The sequence below is a fragment of the Rattus rattus genome, chromosome 2 (assembly GCF_011064425.1).
Source record: "Rattus rattus isolate New Zealand chromosome 2, Rrattus_CSIRO_v1, whole genome shotgun sequence".
Taxonomy (NCBI): domain Eukaryota; kingdom Metazoa; phylum Chordata; class Mammalia; order Rodentia; family Muridae; genus Rattus; species Rattus rattus.
This window is the reverse complement of record NC_046155.1, coordinates 80,714,176-80,734,030: the sequence shown is the minus strand read 5'-3', so window position 1 is coordinate 80,734,030 and position 19,855 is coordinate 80,714,176. Positions and strand designations below refer to the sequence as shown.

General features: G+C 44.9%; 2 protein-coding genes across 3 annotated transcripts in view; one reads left to right on the top strand and one right to left on the bottom strand.

Annotated features, from left to right (window-relative positions):
• The window catches only part of Mettl9 (methyltransferase like 9), a 47,182-nt gene extending 33,712 nt beyond the window's left edge, over positions 1–13,470 (top strand). Inside the window, exon 5 of one of the 2 annotated variants that reach the window (XM_032892752.1) lies at positions 12,769–13,470. In XM_032892752.1, the coding sequence (XP_032748643.1) occupies positions 12,769–12,971 (203 nt within the window). In that variant the 3' untranslated portion in view covers positions 12,972–13,470. Of the gene's footprint in view, positions 1–12,765 lie in introns of both variants that reach the window. The other variant, XM_032892751.1, reaches the window with a different exon arrangement.
• Igsf6 (immunoglobulin superfamily member 6) lies at positions 361–11,484 on the bottom strand. Its single transcript, XM_032892753.1, has 6 exons — positions 11,027–11,484; positions 7,223–7,582; positions 3,113–3,216; positions 2,496–2,546; positions 2,129–2,206; positions 361–443 (listed from the first exon to the last, which is right to left on the bottom strand). Exons 1-6 carry the CDS (start codon positions 11,226–11,228, stop codon positions 387–389), a joined length of 852 nt encoding a protein of 283 aa, XP_032748644.1. The 5' UTR covers positions 11,229–11,484; the 3' UTR covers positions 361–386.
• Positions 13,471–19,855: the final 6,385 nt, after the last annotated feature.

Genomic DNA, 19,855 nt, shown 5'->3' with positions numbered 1-19,855 from the left:
TGGTTCATGACAGTTACTTCCGCTCTGCCTTCTGGCGTGACTGGCTTCTTTCCCACTTGTCCTGCCCTTTTCTTTTGGTGGTGGCAGTGTTTTTGAGACAAGATAACATGTCTCTGACTTCAGGTTCATCCTATAGTCAGGGACGACCTTGAACTTCTGACTTTTTATACTACTACACAATGTTGGGAATACAGGCTCGTGTCACTTTGCTGAGTTATGTGGTGCTGAGGATCAAAGCTAGGACTTCGTGCCTACTGGTCAAGCACTTTGCCACTCAAGCTACACCCCAGCTCTCTTTGCTGTTGTTTGGATTGCTGTATGTCCATTCACACTGCCATAGATTCTGGAGTTGCACTGTCAATGGTTTAAGTAAAAAGTCAGCACATCTATGGTCTTCCAGGGCTGGGGAGTGCTTTTCTGTTTTCATAATTGCCGTCTTGCTCCTGTGACAGGAAACAGGGAGCTGTAAGGTACGTTAGCGGTGCCATCCTACTCTACATAGGAGCTACTTTGTAACTATGCAAGTTTGGTCTTATGTATACTTGGAATCATTTTCATGTGTTTTATTTGTGTGTGTGCCTGAGTGTATGTGTGCTCATGTATGTGTGTGTGTAAGCACTTGTTTCTGTTTGAATTTTCAGTTTTGTGTAAGCATCTGCACTCCCACCCTTTGCTTCACTGTTGTGTGGTCTTTTGACACAGAATATCCTGTACTGGGTAGCTCAGGACCACACTGGGCTTTAGATCCTTTGTCTTCACCCAGTAAGTACTGAGACTCCATGTACATGTGTCCACGCTCCTCTTGACTTTGCTTCTGAAATAGGGCTCAGGATCTTGCTATGCAGCCCAAGCTGGCCTTGAGCTGGTAATTCTGCCTTAGCCTCTCAAGTGCTGAGGTGATAACCTTCCAGTTATTTTAAAAGTCTGGTTACCATTTTTCCTTTTTAAAAAGTCAGTGTCTTTGTTCATAAGCCTGGTTAGCTTGCAAGTTGCAGTGTAGATGAGGTTGGCCTCATATTTTTCAGAGACAGCTCTGCCTCTGCCTCCCAAGTCCTAGGATCAAAGGTGTGAGCCTGCACACTTGGCTCTATTTTTGCTTTCTTTAGAGTAGAGTATATGGGAACTAAAATAAAATCTGTCTCGATGTTATTGTCAAATTTTTTACTAGGAACTTTAAAGCTCTTAGTTCTAGTCATGCTTCAGATGACTGACTTTTGTTGAAAAAGCACTTAGGAGTCAGAGACAGGCTTGTCTTTGTGAATTTCAGGCCAGTCTGGTCTACGTAGCAAGTTGCCAGCAAGCTAAGATTATATAGGGAGACCTTGTTTCAAAGAAATAAGATAAAATAAGCCCTAGCTTCAATAGGAAAAACTGTCAATAGGTAGTTTTGTCTTTATGCTTTTTTATATCACAGGAGGATAAATTTAGTATGTAGGTGATATTCTCTTTTGTTTAGAAAAAGGTTAGATTTTATTTTTAAAAACTGAATCTGGGGATGGGACCTTAATAAATATTGGACAGGTGCTCTGCCACTGAGCTAAATCCCCATTCTCCACTCCCCTAAAAAAGGACAAAGGAAATCACACTTCATAGTTATCATCCTGTTGTATTTACCTCTTTCCTAGTCATCAGTTCTCTGTGTACATTGTCATAGAAGGCTTAGCATTTCTGCCACTCATTGTGGAACAGGTAGGTCGACTTAAAGTAGCATGCCCCGGGGAATCCTGACTGTGGCTGAGGATCACTGTGTTGGGATTTACCCAGTCCCCAAGTTTAGCAAGATGCTGCTTTTGTACCATTGACAAATTTATTTTTCCCTTACTGGTAACAAGTGACTTAAAAATACTATTTGATTTATACAGATAATGTAGCACTGACTTAGGATCTCCTGCTCACTGGGTGCAGCATGAAGTGGTTCTTAGTCTGAAAGCCCCTTGCCTGTACTGAAAACGCTATTTCCACACCACTAACTGTTGAATGTTTTATCAAATGTCCTTTGACATACTTTTGGCGAAACTGCTGTTCTGGTAAACACACTTTGAGAAAGAATCTACTAAAGGAAAACTTGATGATTGATAGCTTGTTCGCAGCATACTCTTTCCAGTGATAGATGCTGTTGTATACTTACAGGCTGATGACTTGTTTCCACATATCTCTTATGGTATAATTCTTGAGCAATTTCCTGGAAGATACGTCGAGCACTCTTCTGCAAAATCAAAACGAAACATTTGTCTTTCAGGAGCATGAACGCTATCTTCATTGCAGGGGATTCAGCAATGGGATCCCTCTACAGCCACAGTTAGCTCCATAGCTCTGAGTTTGTTTAGTAGAATTTATGACTGAGAACTGTCAGGATGGCAGCTTCCTGCCCAGATGATGACTGAGGATCCCTAACTGGAAATGTTCTTACTGTATTGTTCTCTGGGCTTCTTAACACAGTTTACCATTGAATGGATCCACCCACTGCAGTATACAAACACAAGGACTCGCAGTACCTTTTTCGAGTCTTCCTTGGTTTCTCTGCTTCTTGGACTGTTAGATTTTGACTGCCAAGAATAAGAAAATCCATGAGCATTTTGTGATCTTATGCTGGAAGAAGCCTGAGCTGGTTTGAGCAGTGTTTGAGTGACACACATTAGGTAACTTTTACAATATTTTAGGTGCTTTTAATTAACAAATGAATTTAACAACTTAATTGGATGTTTGTTATAGCATGTGAACAAATTTTAATAAATATTTATACCCCGACTTTTCAACATACATATAGGCCAAAGATGCTCTTTTGGTATGTTTAGTTTATTTCTGCTCTGAAAGCTTGTCACAACTTCAGGTTTTCCTAGATAATAGAAACCCATCCCCTCCCATTCCTCGCCCTTGCAGCAGAAAGCTGACATAGGTGCTTAAAGACCTTCTGGACTTTAAAGAAGAAACACTGTGAATGCTGTCTCTGACTAATAGTCTTACTGGTGAAGGGACAAGGTATCTGCAGCCTCCTCTGAGGTGGAGACACCGAAGTTGTGAGCCAGGTGTTTGCTGGGCCAACTGTTTCTGAAGTGGACAGAGGAGAATAACCTCTGTATGGTAACACTGGAGGCGAGGGTATTTGACTTACTTTGAAGAGGACTATGAAGATCACACACACACCGGCGACGTAGACTGCGAGCAGTGCTAAGAGCACTATCAGGAGACTGTGCACCTCCCTGCTGAAAAGTCTTTCTTCATGGTGGAAACATAAAGGGACAGTCATTGTTGAAGCATGCTCCTGCAGAAGTCTGTGGAGCATCGCTTAAGCAACATTTACAGGTGGAGCCTGAACTTCGTGTGCTTGCCCCTCCCAGCAGCATCTACCTGGGATCCTGTGAGTAGAAGATGCTCAAGAATGCGATGGAATCAGTTTGATGGTCTTTAAATGTGTTAGACCAGAAATGCTTCTTCATAAAATAAAAATGTTAAAACTAAGGTGAAGAGCAAGGTATAGTGGCCCACTCTTTAATGTCAGCACTCTCATGATAGGCTCTGAGTTAGAGGCCACGCTGCTTTACTGAGTAGGTTCCAACACAGCCAAGGCTACAGCAGGAGACTGTCTCAAACAACCTAATTGAGTTGCACATCTATTGTAATGCTAAGAATCACTATTGTGTTTTAATTTTTTCCTCCCTTTCTCATGGTACCATGCTGCTGATTGAACCTCCTGCTTCACACATGCTTAAGCCTTCTACCTCTAAACTACATCAGCCTAAGAATTACCTTTTATAAACATTACTTAAGTACATGGACATTGAAATTTCCTGTTGCTAGAATCGATGAACAAGAATCACCAATTCTTTTAGTGCAGTGCATATATTTTCTTGTGTATTTGTTGGTGCAACTGTTAAAAGCTAACTTGTGCTGTCTGGTAAAAACTGGAGGAGGCCATCTATTGAAGATCTTAGAGTCAGCTCCCTGCTTTAAATGCAGTTGTGCTGTGTGACATGTACATTCCTTAGTGAAAACCTCCAAGGAGAAATACTGAACTCATCTTTATATTGTGAATTCTCTCTTTGGGCAGGAAGTGCCCTGTGTTCAAAGAGAGGATTAAGTAACACATGTGCCTTTCAGTACTGATTATGTGAAACATGAAATATAGTCAGATACAAAATTATTTTCCATCAACTTATAGTTCTAGCTAAATATCCCATAAGTCCTGTCCAATGGACTCAGTTTATACAATGCACATTTTTTAAAATTTGTAAAACATCACAACATTTTGCCCATATTTTTTAAACTTTTATTTCACAAGCATAAATTATGATATAAATCTGGTAGTGTAATACTTTAGCCCTGGCATTATCTTTTTTTTTTTTTTCTTTTTTTTTTTTTTTCGGAGCTGGGGACTGAACCCAGGGCCTTGTGCTTGCTAGGCAAGCGCTCTACCACTGAGCTAAATCCCCAACCCCCTGGCATTATCTTGGTACAAGCTGCCAGTTCCTAGACCCTTCCTGATTGGCTTCATCTAGTATCCACAGACCCAGAGGCAGTAGTGGGCCTTCTCAGTTCTTTCTCCATCCCCAGATTTATTCCTGAGAGCCAAGCAAGCACTCTTTTTTCCTGTGCTGCAGTGTCTAGGTGTAACACAGGGAGACAGGTGTGTGCAATGTCTAGGTGTAACACGGAGACAGGTGTGTGCGATGTCTAGGTGTAACACAGGGAGACAGGTGTGTGCAATGTCTAGGTGTAACACGGAGACAGGTGTGTGCGATGTCTAGGTGTAACACAGGGAGACAGGTGTGTGCGATGTCTAGGTGTAACACAAGGAGACAGGTGTGTGCGATGTCTAGGTGTAACACGGAGACAGGTGTGTGCGATGTCTAGGTGTAACACAGGGAGACAGGTGTGTGCGATGTCTAGGTGTAACACAGGGAGACAGGTGTGTGCGATGTCTAGGTGTAACTGGGTGTAACACGGAGACAGGGGTGTGCGGTGTCTAGGTGTAACACAGGGAGACAGGTGTGTGCAGTGTCTAGGTGTAACACAGGGAGACGTGTGTGTGCAGAGGGAGAGGTGTGTCGATGTAGAGGTGTAAACAGGGAGACAGGTGTGTGCGATGTCTAGGTGTAACACAGGGAGACAGGTGAGTGCAATGTCTAGGTGTAACAGGGAGACAGGTGAGTGCGATGTCTAGGTGTATCACAGGGAGACAGGTGTGTGCGATGTCTAGGTGTAACACAGGGAGACAGGTGTGTGCGATGTCTAGGTGTAACACGGAGACAGGTGTGTGCGATGTCTAGGTGTAACACAGGGAGACAGGTGTGTGCGATGTCTAGGTGTAACACAGGGAAACAGGTGTGTGCGACACAAGGAGACAGGTGTGTGCGATGTCTAGGTGTAACACAAGGAGACAGGTGTGTGCGATGTCTAGGTGTAACACAGGGAGACAGGTGTGTGCGATGTCTAGGTGTAACACAGGGAGACAGGTGTGTGTGATGTCTAGGTGTAACACAAGGAGACAGGTGTGTGCAATGTCTAGGTGTAACACAGGGAGACAGGTGTGTGTGATGTCTAGGTGTAACACAGGGAGACAGGTGTGTGCAATGTCTAGGTGTAACATGGAGACAGGTGTGTGCGATGTCTAGGTGTAACACAGGGAGACAGGTGTGTGCGATGTCTAGGTGTAACACAAGGAGACAGGTGTGTGCAATGTCTAGGTGTAACACAAGGAGACAGGTGTGTGCGATGTCTAGGTGTAACACAGGGAGACAGGTGTGTGCGATGTCTAGGTGTAACACAGGGAGACAGGTGTGTGCAATGTCTAGGTGTAACACAAGGAGACAGGTGTGTGCGATGTCTAGGTGTAACACAGGGAGACAGGTGTGTGCGATGTCTAGGTGTAACACAGGGAGACAGGTGTGTGCGATGTCTAGGTGTAGGTGTAACACAGGGAGACAGGTGTGTGCGATGTCTAGGTGTAACATGGAGACAGGTGTGTGCGATGTCTAGGTGTAACACAGGGAGACAGGTGAGTGCAATGTCTAGGTGTAACACGGAGACAGGTGTGTGCGATGTCTAGGTGTAACACAGGGAGACAGGTGTGCAATGTCTGGGTGTAACACAGGGGACAGGTGTGTGCGATGTCTAGGTGTAACACAGGGGGACAGGTGTGTGTGATGTCTAGGTGTAACACAGGGAGACAGGTGTGTGCAATGTCTAGGTGTAACACAGAGAGACAGGTGTGCGAGTGTGTGCGATGTCTAGGTGTAACACAGGGAGAGAGGTGTGTGCGATGTCTAGGTGTAACAGGGAGACAGGTGTGTGCGATGTCTAGGTGTAACACAGGGAGACAGGTGTGTGCGATGTCTAGGTGTAACACAGGGGGACAGGTGTGTGCGATGTCTAGGTGTAACACAAGGGGACAGGTGTGTGCGATGTCTAGGTGTAACACGGAGACAGGTGTGTGCGATGTCTAGGTGTAACACGGAGACAGGTGTGTGCGATGTCTAGGTGTAACACAAGGAGACAGGTGAGTGCGATGTCTAGGTGTAACACGGAGACAGGTGTGTGCGATGTCTAGGTGTAACACAGGGAGACAGGTGTGTGCAATGTCTAGGTGTAACACGGAGACAGGTGTGTGTGTGTGCATATCGTCTAGGTGTATGGAGACCTGTGTGTGCTGTTTTTAGGTATAAACACAGGAGAACTGTGTGTGCAGTATGTACATGTAACTCAGGGAGACCTATGTGTCTTACTGCTTTCTCAGAAACTGGCTTAGCATTGAACCAGCTAGAAAATCACTCTGTAAGAGAAGCAGAAATGATCAGTTAAATTGGACTTTGAGAAGATGGAAAATTAAATACAAATTTGGAGAGAAGCCTCAGAAGAAAAACTGCTTGTATATCAGAAGAAAAACTGTTAGCTCTGGCTTCCTGAAGGTTCCTGACAATCCCTCACTCAAATCAGGGACTCAGACCTCCCTAAACACCAGCAGTAATTTCGCCAAGCCAACCCTTGAGTAAGTCTGAGAAAGACATTTCAAAGACATGCCTATGGTGCCAGCTCCTTGGAATGCTGAGGCAAGAGGAGTACTTGGGCCACGAGTTTAAAGCCAGCCTAGAACAGTATAACAAGAATTGATTTAAAGGTAAAAAATAGTGAACAACAACAACAAAATTAGAGAAAAGGCTTCACACAGTTATGAAGCTAACAACCACACACACCTTAACAGATGTGTGTAGCCCTGTGGACTGACCTCTTACCACCAGTGTAGTCCCGTCTCCAGTCTGTTTGGCTGTCCGTGCCTTTTCATTGGGAAATGCTATTCCACAGATGTAGATTGCACTGTCATTTGGAGACGGCCTGTTAACAGTGAGGGAGACTCGGTTCTGGTCCAGGGTTTCTTTCACTGTGAACTTGTCTGCCTCATTTCTGCATCCGTCCAAGCACAGAACTTCAGGCTGGTGAGTGCCACAGCGAAACCACAAGCTTTTTGGTTGCACTGCAGGGCATCCAGTTGTAGAAAAGGTACACTCCATGGTGACAGTCTGAGACGTGTAGTCCACCTCTAGGTAACCTGGCTGTAGCACAGATACAGTACAGGCGCCCACCACACCTGTGAGGAAGCACATGGGTGTTCAGGGGCTTTGTTGTTGCTGTTTCTTGGCACTGTTGGGCCAGGGACCAGTCAGCCTCTGTTTCTTGTCCTATTCCCATTTAAAAAAAAAAAAAGACTGTAAAGACAACAGGTGTCCTTGCCTGTGTTAACTCATTGTTGTATTACCTCATGGTTGTTGGTGTGCCATCTGGCTACCTGAGGACAACCTCAGAGGTACTCCTGTGATCATTCTGACTATTGGACTAGTGTGCCTGAAGCCAGAAGTACACACAGTGCTGACAAACATTCCCTTGATCTCAGGCCACCCTTTTAATCTTGGAAGAGCCAGTTTCCTCCTGTGCACCCCTTGCTGTGGTATGTGATTGAGCCTTGGCAAGTTTTTTGTCTGTTGGAGGCTGGGTTGCCTAGAGAGGAATCTGGTGTCCATTTGGGAATTAGGATAACAGGAAGGATGTACCTATGAGAAAATGCAGCCCTGGCTTAGCCCATGGCCTCCCCAACTACTGTAGAGCTGAGGCCAGAGAGTCCCCTATGCATTAGTTACTTGACTTACTATATAGTAGCAAGGAGATCACAGACTGGAGTTAGACTCCACCTCTGTGATTGTAGCTCAGAGTGCTGCCTGGCTTTCCTATCATGGTGAGTGGGATGTTGCTCCTTTGTGCCGTTAATGTAGAGTTTAAATGTAATGAGCCCCAAGCCACAGTTTCTAATAGGATGTAGCCGTTATTGCTGTTCTGCCTGTACTAAAACTCGCCACTCTGGAGGTACTTGGAACTTGAGTTTGCGTCTTGACCTTCTAGCCCAAGACACGATGGAAAACCACGCAGGTGCTTCTTAATGGGAAGTCTCCTTAGCCCCTTTTTGAAGCAAGGGACCACCACATGAAAAGTGGTATTGGTTGAAGCAGCTGTGAGGTTTTAGTTCAACTTCTGCCTAATTGTATAGGTCAAATGGCCTCAAAAATAATGGGCCAAATGGTCTTACTTATCCTACTCTGTTCCTGAGAATGGAAAAAATCCGAATCCTCTGATGCTTGTATTCATTTAGCCGTGGTTCTCAACCTTCCTAATGCAGCTCTTTATACAGTTCCTCATGTTGTGGTGACCACAACCATAGAATTACTTCATTGTGATCTTGCTACTGTTAGGAATTGTAATGTAAATATCTGATATGCAGGGTATCTGTTATTCAACTCCAAAGGAGCTGCAACCCACAAGTTGAGAACTGCTGATTTAGGAGCCATGGTTGTTTTTCACTTAACATTTTGTCTTAAAGGTTCCCACCCAGAGCAGCAGAGGCAGTAAAGTTAGCCGCAGGATTTGTGAGAGTATTCCCACATTTCTCCTTGAGCATTGTGTTCCTTGAGGTAAGCTGAGGCTCTGTGCTGACTGGCTGAGAAGAGTTAGGAGTTAGTCAGCGGGGAGTACCACCTAGCTTCTTGTGTGCCAGGAGGTCCAGCTGAGGGTGGTGGGTCCCACTAGCCTGTTGACTGCAGGGACTGCTCTGCAGACTGGAAATGGATTGGTCCTGTTGGTCCCACATGCAGACAGAACCCCAGTCTCGGGTGGCTTTCAGTTGAAGATTTAAAAAGTAAACCAACCTTTAACACAGTAAGAAATACTTGCAACTTGGGAATTTCCTCTTAGTCTCTGTTGGGGAAACTGAACAGGCCAGGGGAGAGGACAGGCCAGGGGAGGGGACAGCGTTGTTCCTTCCCCCTCCAGTTGAGCAACATTAGTCAAAAAGAGAAGTCTGGATAGTGTCTCACTAAAGCCCCCTCCTGTGAAGGTTTTCTTTTAGGAATTCCTAGGTTCTGTAGTTTTTTGTTTTAAATAAGTTTCCACTGAAAATGTTGAAAGTTGAGCTCCGTGGTGGAAGTAAAATCACCCTACTCCTTTTTTAAAAACGGTTAGGAAATAAGTAGAGAATTTATTTTGGATTCCTTGAACTTATGTTGTGTGTGCTTATGTATGTCAGCCTGTTCAAGTGTGTATATGTTTGTGGGCATGCAGGCATGACTGTACAGATGTGTGTGGAGGCCTGAGGACAGCCTCGGGTGTGTTCTTTGGAATTACTTACTTTTGTTTTCCCAGAGAGGGCCTCAGTAGTTGAGTAGGCCAGGCTAGCTAGTGAGCCCTGGGGCTCTGCCCAGCTCTGCCTCCCCATCACTGAGATCGTAAGTGTGTGCCACCAGGCCTGACTTTTGCATTGTTCCACTAATCACATGTAGGTCCTCTGCTTGCATAGTAGGCACTTTACTGAATTAAATCCCCAGCTCCAGCATTATCATTGCTGTTAGCACCAGAAGCTAACCATTACTGTTATTATTTGTGTTTTTGAGACAGGGTTTCTCTGCGCAGTCCTTGCTATCCTGGAACTTGCTCTGCAGACCAGGCTTTGAACTTAGAATCCTCCTGCCTCTACCTCCTGAATGCTGGGTTTGCGGCACCACTGCCCTGCCCAACATTTATTATTATAGAAAATGTCAAACATGCAAAGGTAGCCACCTCGCACGGTGGACCCAGCCTTGCCTGCTTTACCTTAGGCTTGTCTCAGGTCTCCTCACTGTCTCATCTATTCATTCCTTCGTTATCCTATCTGCAAGCATTTCATAATAGAGCTGGAAAGATAAAGCTTTTCTCTCATGCCAACCAAGCACTGTACACAAGCAGTATGTATTCATTGCAGACAATAGAGCAGTATAAGACATTGCCGTGGGTCCTTAGCCAGAAGAGCCACTGTTAACATGTAGGCGTAATTCATTCACTCCTCCCCAGCCCCTTTTCCCCTCCCTCTGAATTTCTCCTTTCCTTTTCTTGTGTGTACTGGAGAGCGAACAGACCCTTGCATATGCTAGGCAAGTAGCCTACCACTAGGCTACTCTACCATTTCTTTACAGATGAGAAAAAATTAATTTCAAGAACATTTGCTCCATTTCTTGCCCTGCAATCCAGATTTTGTGGGTAAATCTTAGATTATTTAAACTATGATGAAAGAACTAACTTTTATAGAGCTAGAACAGGTACAGATAGAATTTAGAGATTAGTTATATTATCAGGTGGCTTTTTTGTAGGACAAGTTACAGCTTTAAAACCAAGTTCTTTTCAGCCTTTAGAAACATTGTCTTATGAAAGTATTAAGCTAATACTGTGCAGTGTACAGTAGTCCAGAGCTTGCCTGTGTGGGAACTGACTGAGTGACCAGCACAAGTGGTCCTGAGCAGATTCTCTCTTGTGAGATGTGCTAAAGATCTGCCAACCAAGGGCTGATAGGAAACACATCTTCAGCCTCAGTGCCTAGTTCTGTGGGGAGAAGAGACACTGCCGTACTGTAGTGCTGCCTTCGTAAGTTATCTGCTAGGAGCTGAAAGTATTCATGATTAGGTGGCAAGCAGCAGTTTACCTAATGAAATAGAGAACAGAAAAACCAGCCCCTTACCAGCATGAAGAAGGATCAGGCTGATTTCTAGCCGGAGGCCCCTCCTGCTCGTGCTCACAGGGCCCATCGCTGGTGCATGTGCCGCCTTTTCCACTTTTCTCTTTTCAGAAAGGAAGAAGTAAAGAGAGGAACTCATATTAAGGAAGCACAAGCAGGAACTTTTAGAAATTTCGTAAGCATGGTTTGTAATAAGTTTCACCATTTAAAGTTGAGATTTCAGTCTAAGCATGCATGCATATTAGAAATTATCATGGGCATCTGATACTCTTTGTGGAGGTTGCAAGAAGTCATGTGCTCCTCAACCAGTGCCTGACATTTTAGAGTGTTCTTATTGATGTGCTCTGCTGTTGAGTGCCTCTCAGGGCCAGAAACTGCTAGGCGTGAGCAGCAGCAAGAGGCCATGTTTCCTGTAGGCCTAGGAGAAAAAAACAGGGAGTGACCAAAGCATCCGGTATGGTAAAGAAGCACACAGCTGCTGTCAGGCCTGTGCGCCTGGCTTGAATTCAAAGATTTCTTAGTGTTGACAAGCGATGTGGATATGTCCCCTGGTGCTTGTTTTGGGTCTGAGTCACACACAGCACCCTCTCTCCCCCAGCCTCTACTAGTCAGGTGGTTCTTTGTAAGTAGCAGGAACTCAGGCTGATCAAGCAAAAAGAGACCTGTTAACAGGACTCGATGTGGCTCTTGGAGTTTTAGAAGGCCTGGAGAGCCTGTGACTTCCCAAGTGAGGAGGAGCTTGAGTCACCCTGTGAAACTAGTCTGATGCTGTGCACTAGGTGTTGCAGACGCTGTCATTATCACCCACTCATCTGCCCACCTCCCTACCCACCTGATGTTATTTCCCGCACTTGGCAAAAGGCCTCGTTCTGGGTCGCCAGCTCATTCCAGTTTTGGCAACAGGCCAAGGTGTGGCACCAGTCCCCTGCTGCAAGGAAGACCAGAAAAGCAGCTTCCCCTCCCACCAAGAATTAACTCTCCTGACAGGGATCAAATGCAGTGCTGGCCACTGAAAAGTGTCGTCTTTACTGTTTGCCCTGTGCTCTGTTACCTGCTGGTGGTGTATCTGTCCCCTTAGCATTGGAATCCTTGCTGTGAATTTAGTGACATGTTATCAGTCTCTTTCAGCTCCATATCCAAATGGACTTTTGGTTTTGTCTGTCTGTAGTCAGGGTGTGGCTTGCAGGGAATGAAACCTTGCCTGCTTCCCGTACTCCAGGCTCCTAATGCGCATAGGCTTGGAAGTGATTGACAGATGACTTAGGGAATGGATCACCTTCTCTTGTAAGGCACGGCTTGGAAGTGATTGACAGATGACTTAGGGAATGGATCACCTTCTTTTGTAAGGCACGTGTGTTTCTGTGAATTGAAATTCCTCATGAGTTTATTTTAATTTTCAGCCAGGCAACTTCTAGACAGGAAGTTGAGTAAGTGTTCTATGTACATGATTCTTGTATGTCCAAACCTACTTTCAAATACTAGTGGTTACTCTGACCCCCATATTCAATATTCCCCGACTAATTTTCTGAGCCATAAAAGCAGTTCAGTCAGTGTGGGCTGTGGATGCAGCAGCCTGAGAGCATCACTTTGGGTAAGTTCTGCCACTCCTGCCAGGCTCTGTCCACTCGCCTTGAAGAGTGGCTCGTTCAGAGATGGCGCACCCAGGGTATTGGTACCCTACACATCCCTCTTATAGTGAGTCATTGTTCAAGAATTTAACTTAATGTTTTTATTTGTTCTAGTAGGTGGCAAGTGGGAGAAACCATCAGAAATCCTGGAAATCAAGGGACAGAATTGGGAAGAGCAAGTGAATAGCCTGCCTGAGGTGTTCAGGAAAGCTGGCTTTGTCATCGAAGCTTTCACTAGACTGCCGTACCTGTGTGAAGGTGACATGTACAATGACTACTATGTTCTGGACGACGCTGTCTTTGTTCTCAGACCAGTGTAATCATGTGGATGCCCACGTCTTCAGAGTCACCCCTGGGATCTGCCCTCCAGAAGAGGGGGTGCATCCAGTGATGTGAGGGGACCTCTGGGGACTGTCATTCTCAGTATCATGTAGGAATTTAAAAAGCCAAAATACTAATTCTTTCTTTGTAGTGTGTAAGGGAGTGTTTTTAAAAACAAAACCCAACTCTTTGTGTATTTTTAATCAATTCTTTACTCAGAATCACGCTCCAATGCAGGTCACTCTCCAATTATGATGGAAGATATTTTTTATACTTAATTGCTGTAGGGACTCATTCCCAGACAAAGCAATAGTCATGATGTCATGGAACCGATAAATGGATTGTTTTTAATAAATGAAGACTGGCAATAAAGCTGTCCATTCAATTCCAAATATTGGTTATAAAGTAGAACCATTGATACTTTCATGTTTAGAAACTCCTTCTCTTACTATTCAAAAAATGTTTTTAATCATGCTAATAAATGTTTTTGGAAATGACTCTGGCACTGTGTTTGTGTTTCTCTCAGACTTTGCAGCATTGGCTTCAGGAATGTGGGTGTGATAGAGAAGCCCAGGGAGCTTTGACACCCCAAGAATGACCACCCCAGAGGTGCTGATACACAGCACCTCTCTGTCAGTGTTGTAAAACACCTGCTTCTGGCCACAAATCAGCTTTGTTTTCCTAGACTTCCTTAATCCCTCAGGAGCGAAGCTTTCTGTTGCTTTGACTGACAGGACTCAGCCTAAATAGACATTCCGCTTCTTTCTCTTCCTCAAATGTCATCTTCCCAAACTTGGCTTATCCCCAGGTCCTTAACTGAGAATAAATATGTTTGCTGAATCTAACAGTGCTCCCAATAAACCCAGAAATACAGTGATAGAGGAGGCCTCATTACCAAGAGTAATAGTCATTGTAGACACTAGTCTAGAACCTAAAGACCCAGTAGTCACAGTGGTGACAATATGAGTGAGGTAGTCACAGTATGTTATCCAGGTGTTTGTTACCTGTGACTATTACACATAGAAAACTACAACATCTGGGCATGAGGGCCAGAGTGCTCTGTGTAGTCAGACGAGGGGGTCACAGGATTGATGCACAATTGTTAGTGGTGTGGTCTTATTTTCTTTCACCAGGACTTTGGGTAAATGAAGTATGGACAGTGGCCTAGATAGTGAGCAGAGGAATGCAGCAACCTTAAACTTCTTTTGCGGTGGAAATGTGCTTCTTTACTGGCTGTTTTATCCTGTCAAAATCAGGGACGGGTGTTCAGGGCCAGGTGGCTTCAAAGCAGCTCCTGTCTTTGAAGTTGAGGTCTATTGGAAAAAGACCACAGGAAAACAGAGAGCACGTGTTCATGCATTTTAAAGGCAAATTCTCAAGAAAATCAGAGGTTCTTTGAAGACCAGTTTATTAAAATGCCATTTTGCAGCTTGGAAGCCAGATGCAGTCTTAGTGTGTTGTTACCTTTGGCCACTAGATGGTGGTGGTGTTTGCCGAGCGGCCATGGTTCACCTCCTGTGGAATCCTACTTTTCTCCCAAGTATGATGATAGTGCTGCTTTGTGTGCACCATTCCTGGCTGAGTGCTTAAAGGCAGTGAAGGATGTGTTCGAGAAACTCAGAAGAGCCCCCCTGTGGTCAGGCCGGCTTGCCAGTTGACCCTAAAGGTGAGTGCAGAAAGGAAACACAACGTGCACCTGGGATTCCTGGTGCCCTACACCTGCATTCAAAACCCCTGGAGTGTGGAGAGCACTGATTACAGAGAACTGGGGCAAGAGGACACAATGCCTCTAGTCATTTCACCCCTCGGCTGAGGTCATTAAAACCGCTTCTGTATTTTCCACCTTCCCATTAGAATTGTCAGCAAGTTTTCTGTTTGTTGTTTGTTTTGTATAGCAGCTTGCAATAAGATGGGCTGGGAAAGAGAAAACTGAGGTGTTCCAAGCTTCTTCCTGACGCTCTGTCTTCATTGACATCACACAGGAGTCAGGCCTTGGCCCCTACAGCACAAAGTTGGGCTGCTCACAGACTTACAGCTCATGTATCAAAGACACATCAGAGTTGAGCTGTCTGTTAAGCAAGCAGGAGGACTGGAATTTAGATCCCTAGAACGATTTAGAGAGCCTGGGATCCCAGCATGTAGGAGTCACACATCACTGGAGCAAGGTAGCTACCCAGCTTAGCCAAAACCACAAGCTACAGGTTCTGTGAAAGACTCTGCCTCAGTATATACTGGAGTGTAATTGAAGAAGCTACCAGAAGCCTTGGACCACAGCACCACACGTGTACCCTCACATGCACGTGCGTGCACGCACGTACAATACAACATACTGGAAGAAGTTCATATTGCATTCACCTGAAGAAATACTTGTGATGTAAATGGGACCATGACACACCCTAAAATTAAACAGTGCTGCAACATGAGAGTCCAAGGTCTTGCAACTGGTGGATAGTGAAACGCTGGCTAGAAAGACTGAACAACGATTAAAGATCCAGACTACTGGATCCAGGCTACACACACCTGCATTTCGCTTTATCTGTTCAGTGTATTGTTCTGTCTACCTTTTGGGCAGGAATTCAAAATTTCAAGTAGTGTCTTAATTTTGAACTATTTTAAAAGTCAAGTGACTTGGGGCTAATTATGGGTTTGTAAAAATTTAGAGTTATCTCTGTTGTGCTTTTATAAAAAAAAGAAGGAATATGGGGAAGTGTAATCAGGTGTGGGAAAAGGGTACCTCTGAGGTCCATGCTGAGGCATCCTTCCCCTGAGGGACCAGCCATGGATGACGGTGGGTATAGTATAGAATAGAGTTTATTCACGGAATGGGGAGGGGAGTTGAGAGAGTAGTGGAGACAGAGAAAGCAGAGACACAGAGAGTAGGAGTAGAGGCCAGCCATGAGCACGTGAGAGAGATGGGGAAAGAGACGAGAGGACCATGAGAGCAAGAAGGCAAGAGAGCAAGAAAGAGGAGGGGGCAAGACATACTTGGCTGTTGGGGGGCAGAGCTTAGACAAAATGCTAACAACAGCTGACTTAGCTCTCATGTAGTTGGCCCTAGTGCTCTGTCTGATGGACCCATCCATCCTATGCTCAAGGCTGTTGGGGTTTTGCTACTTTTTCTAATGGTCTTTTTCTCATCCCCAGTTTCCATTCAGGATGCCCCACAGCATTGGGTGGTTTTTATTTTTTCAAAGACTTTGATTTTATGTATATGAGTGGTTTGCTTGCATGATTATGTGTGTCTGGTGTTGGTGGAGGTCAGAAGAGGGTTCCAGAACTGGAATTATGGTCTATTGTGAGCTGCCATGTGGGTGCTGGGAACTGAGCCCAGGTCCTCTCAAGAGCAGCCAGTGTCCCTCCTCACTAAGCCCCGTCTCCCGCTGATTTTGTCTTTTAATTATTAGTTCTCACTGGAATAAAATGTCATCATTGTTTTTCCTTTTTCCATGTTTTTAAAAATGTAGTCAAATGCATGTAAACAGATTAACAACCAGTCGTTTTGTTAGGTGTAGTCCTTACAGTGCAGCCTTTCCCCCATCTATCTTTAGAGCACTTCATTTTGCCAAAGTGGAAACTCTACCCATCAAATAACTAACTCTGGATCTTAGGTTCCTGCACATACAGAATCATGCAATGTGTTTGTTTTCTGGGGTGTGTGTGTGTGTGTGTGTGTGTGGAGAGAGAGAGAGAGAGAGAGAGAGAGAGAGAGAGAGAGAGAGGGAGGGGAGAGAGAGGGGGAGGGGGAGGGAAAGGAAGAGGAAGAAGAAGAGAGAGAGAGGGAGAGGGAGGGAGGGAGAGAGAGGGAGGAAGAGAGGAGGAGGAGGAGAGAGAGAGAGAGAGAGAGAGAGAGAGAGAGAGAGAGAGAGAGAGAGAGAGACTGGCTGGTTTATTTCACTTAGCATCTGAGTCTGGAACATATTTATAGCATGTGCCAGCATTTCCTTTTTAAGACTGAATGCTATTCCATTGGATGGGCATACCACATTTTGCTTATCCATTTCTCCACTGATAGACACGCACAGAGCCTCCACATTTTAGCTGTTGTGAACCATGTTGCTGTGAATATGAATGTGTAAGTATTTCTTCAAGGCTGCTTTCATGTTTTTAGGGAGCAGATACTCTAAAGTGGAACTACTGGGTCATTTTGTAATTCATTCTAATTCTAGTTTTTTAAAGGAACTACGATGAAAACATTTTATATTCCCACCAACAATGCACAAGAGTCCCAATTTTCCTACACCACTGCTGACACTTACATATTTTAGGTAATAACCCCCGAACGTGCACGAGGTGATACTATTTGATTCTCATTCCTTAATGATTAAGGCATCATACTTTCATAGTTCAATTTGGGGCATTTGGCTTCATTTCCCGGTAAAGTGCACTTTGTAAATATCTACTGGTACCCCTGAACAACAGAATCCTTTTTCTCTATGAAATCTCAGACTTCCCTGGAGAATTGGGAGAATATTATTACATAACTAGAATTTAGGAGTCCCTCTGGGTTTGAAAGTCACTATGCCCTATTCAGACGGATTAATGCTTTCATTATAAAGTCATTTTAAAATTACTTTCAGTGCCTGTAAAATGGTGACATAACATTGGCTATCTGCACTTTAGTTCTAGAACATAAGTAGTAGGACGCCCAAACGCTGTTATTAGATGCCGTGTTTAGGATTTGACATAACACTGATTTAGTTTTCGAGATGGGGTCTTGCTGTGCTGCCAGGCTGGTCTCAAACCCAGGAGTTTGCAGTGATCCTTCTATTTCAGCTTCTTGAGTGGAGAATACTACAGCTTTGGGCCACTGCCTTCGCCAGAATATTATGTTTAAACTCGGGGTTGGGTTGAAGTGGCCAGGACTACATAACCATCCGCTAAACTCAGTTGCAGTTTCTTAGCACTTAGGTTTGACATTCTGACGGTTGTTACCAGTCACAAAGCCCTGCAGGGCTTTTGCTCTCCAAGTATCACACTAACTAAAGGTAATAAACACAGGCTGAAAAGAAAGCAATGAAAACGGACCTCACTAGTCTGGTCCGTAGCCGAGTACACCCCTGTTCACACTTGGTCCTAGCAGGGTTCCCCTGTGAGCATGCACCGGCTCATGTGCCTCCACACGTGGCGATAAATGCTTTGCTTTCTCCAGGAGAAATCATGTCAAGCTCACAGGCACCTGATTTCTAGTTAGACGCTAATAAGATGCAAGGTGTTTCCTAGCATTCAGGGCTTGAGGACAGATTAATCCAAGGCCTGAGGACACAAGGATATGTTGAACATATTGGAGAAAGAATATAAAAATTCATGGATGGGCATCAGAACACCTCAGTGGGTTTTGTTTTTTCCTGAAGAGAATGTTTAATGTTATAACAAAATAATATAAAAATTAGGATGATTGAGATGTTTCATTAAATGGGAGAATTGCAAGAAAGCCTTTCGGGTCTGTAATTGTGTTTTTACGGGGTAAGATGAAAACAGGTGCGCATAATCTCCCCGATACAAACCCATTACTTTCGTGTATTTGTGTCTTGTTTTAATAAAAGCACATATATTAGTAGTTGGCTTTTTTCATTTTGGAAATGAAATAATTTTGTGCTCCTATTATATGATCTTTCTTAAAAGGACTGTTCTTCCTTGAGCAGATGGGACTCATAGCCTGGCATGCGCTAGGCCCAGCCTCTGCCACCTTCAGCCCAGGAGTGCTCTATGGGAATGCAGTCTGTGCAGCCGATGGCTGGTCCTCTAGCCACAGACTTGCTGCCGAATACCTAAGCGGGATCTCTCCCTGCTATCTCTTAACAATCGTGCTTTTTTCTTGAAAGTTCCAAACATGTCTTTTGAAATGCATGGTGTGCTGTCTGGTCATGTCTGTTCCATACACAAACTAGTTGCATGGAAGGAAAAAAAAAATGACTCCATAAGGTCCAGCTATAGGGTGTTTTCTTAATTAGTGATTGATTGGGGAGGGCCCAGGTCATTCTGAGCGGTGCCATCCCTGGGTGGGTTGTCCTGAGTTCTGTAAGAAAGCAGGCTGAGCAGGCCATGAGGAACAAGCCAGTGAGCAGCCAGGTTCCTGACCTGTTTGAGTTTCGGTCCTGACTTCCTTTGATGATGAACAGTAATGTGGAAGTGTAAGCTGAATAAACCCTGTCCTCCCCAGCTTGCTTTTGGTCACGGTGTTCCACTGCAGCAACAGAAACCCTGACTAAGACACATGGTGATAAAGTAAGAAGCCTTTCTCACCCAAGCTTCAGCAGCTGCCGACGCTGATCTCAACCCACCATGCTCCTGCCATTTTGTCTTGGGCTCCTGACTCCTTTATGCACAGCTTAGCCTGCCTTTCAGTGTGTAAGTGTGTTTATAGAACTTCTTGTTGGTGTTGGTGGTTTTTAAGGTAGTGTTCACCGTGTGGCCCTAGCTGGCCCAGAACTCGCGTAGGCTAGGATGGCCTTGAACTCAGAGAGATCTGTGTTCACCACAGCTGGCTAAGATGGGATTTTTAAAGCGCCTGCTACAAAGAGTTTGTCTTTAAACAGCCTGACTACCCAGTATCTAGTGGCCGCAGGGCTCCGACTATAATTTTGCCTTTTTGTTTTTTTGGGACTGGGTCCTTACATTGTAGCCCATTTTGCCCTTGAATCACAGTCCTCTGGTCTCAGCTTCCCACACGCTGCAATGACAGGTGCGCCATCACTCCACCCAGCTTGACTTTTAATTTTCAATGGTGTCTTTGAATCTGGATCCAAATAAATTCCCTGCATTGCCATTGGCTACTGTCTCCAGCAAAGCTAACCGCCCCTGTCTGGCTGCTATCCCGGAGGGAGGGTGCGAAGGGAGACCCCAGGCAATCTGGCCTTGGCAGGGAAGGGGGCGGAGGAGCCGC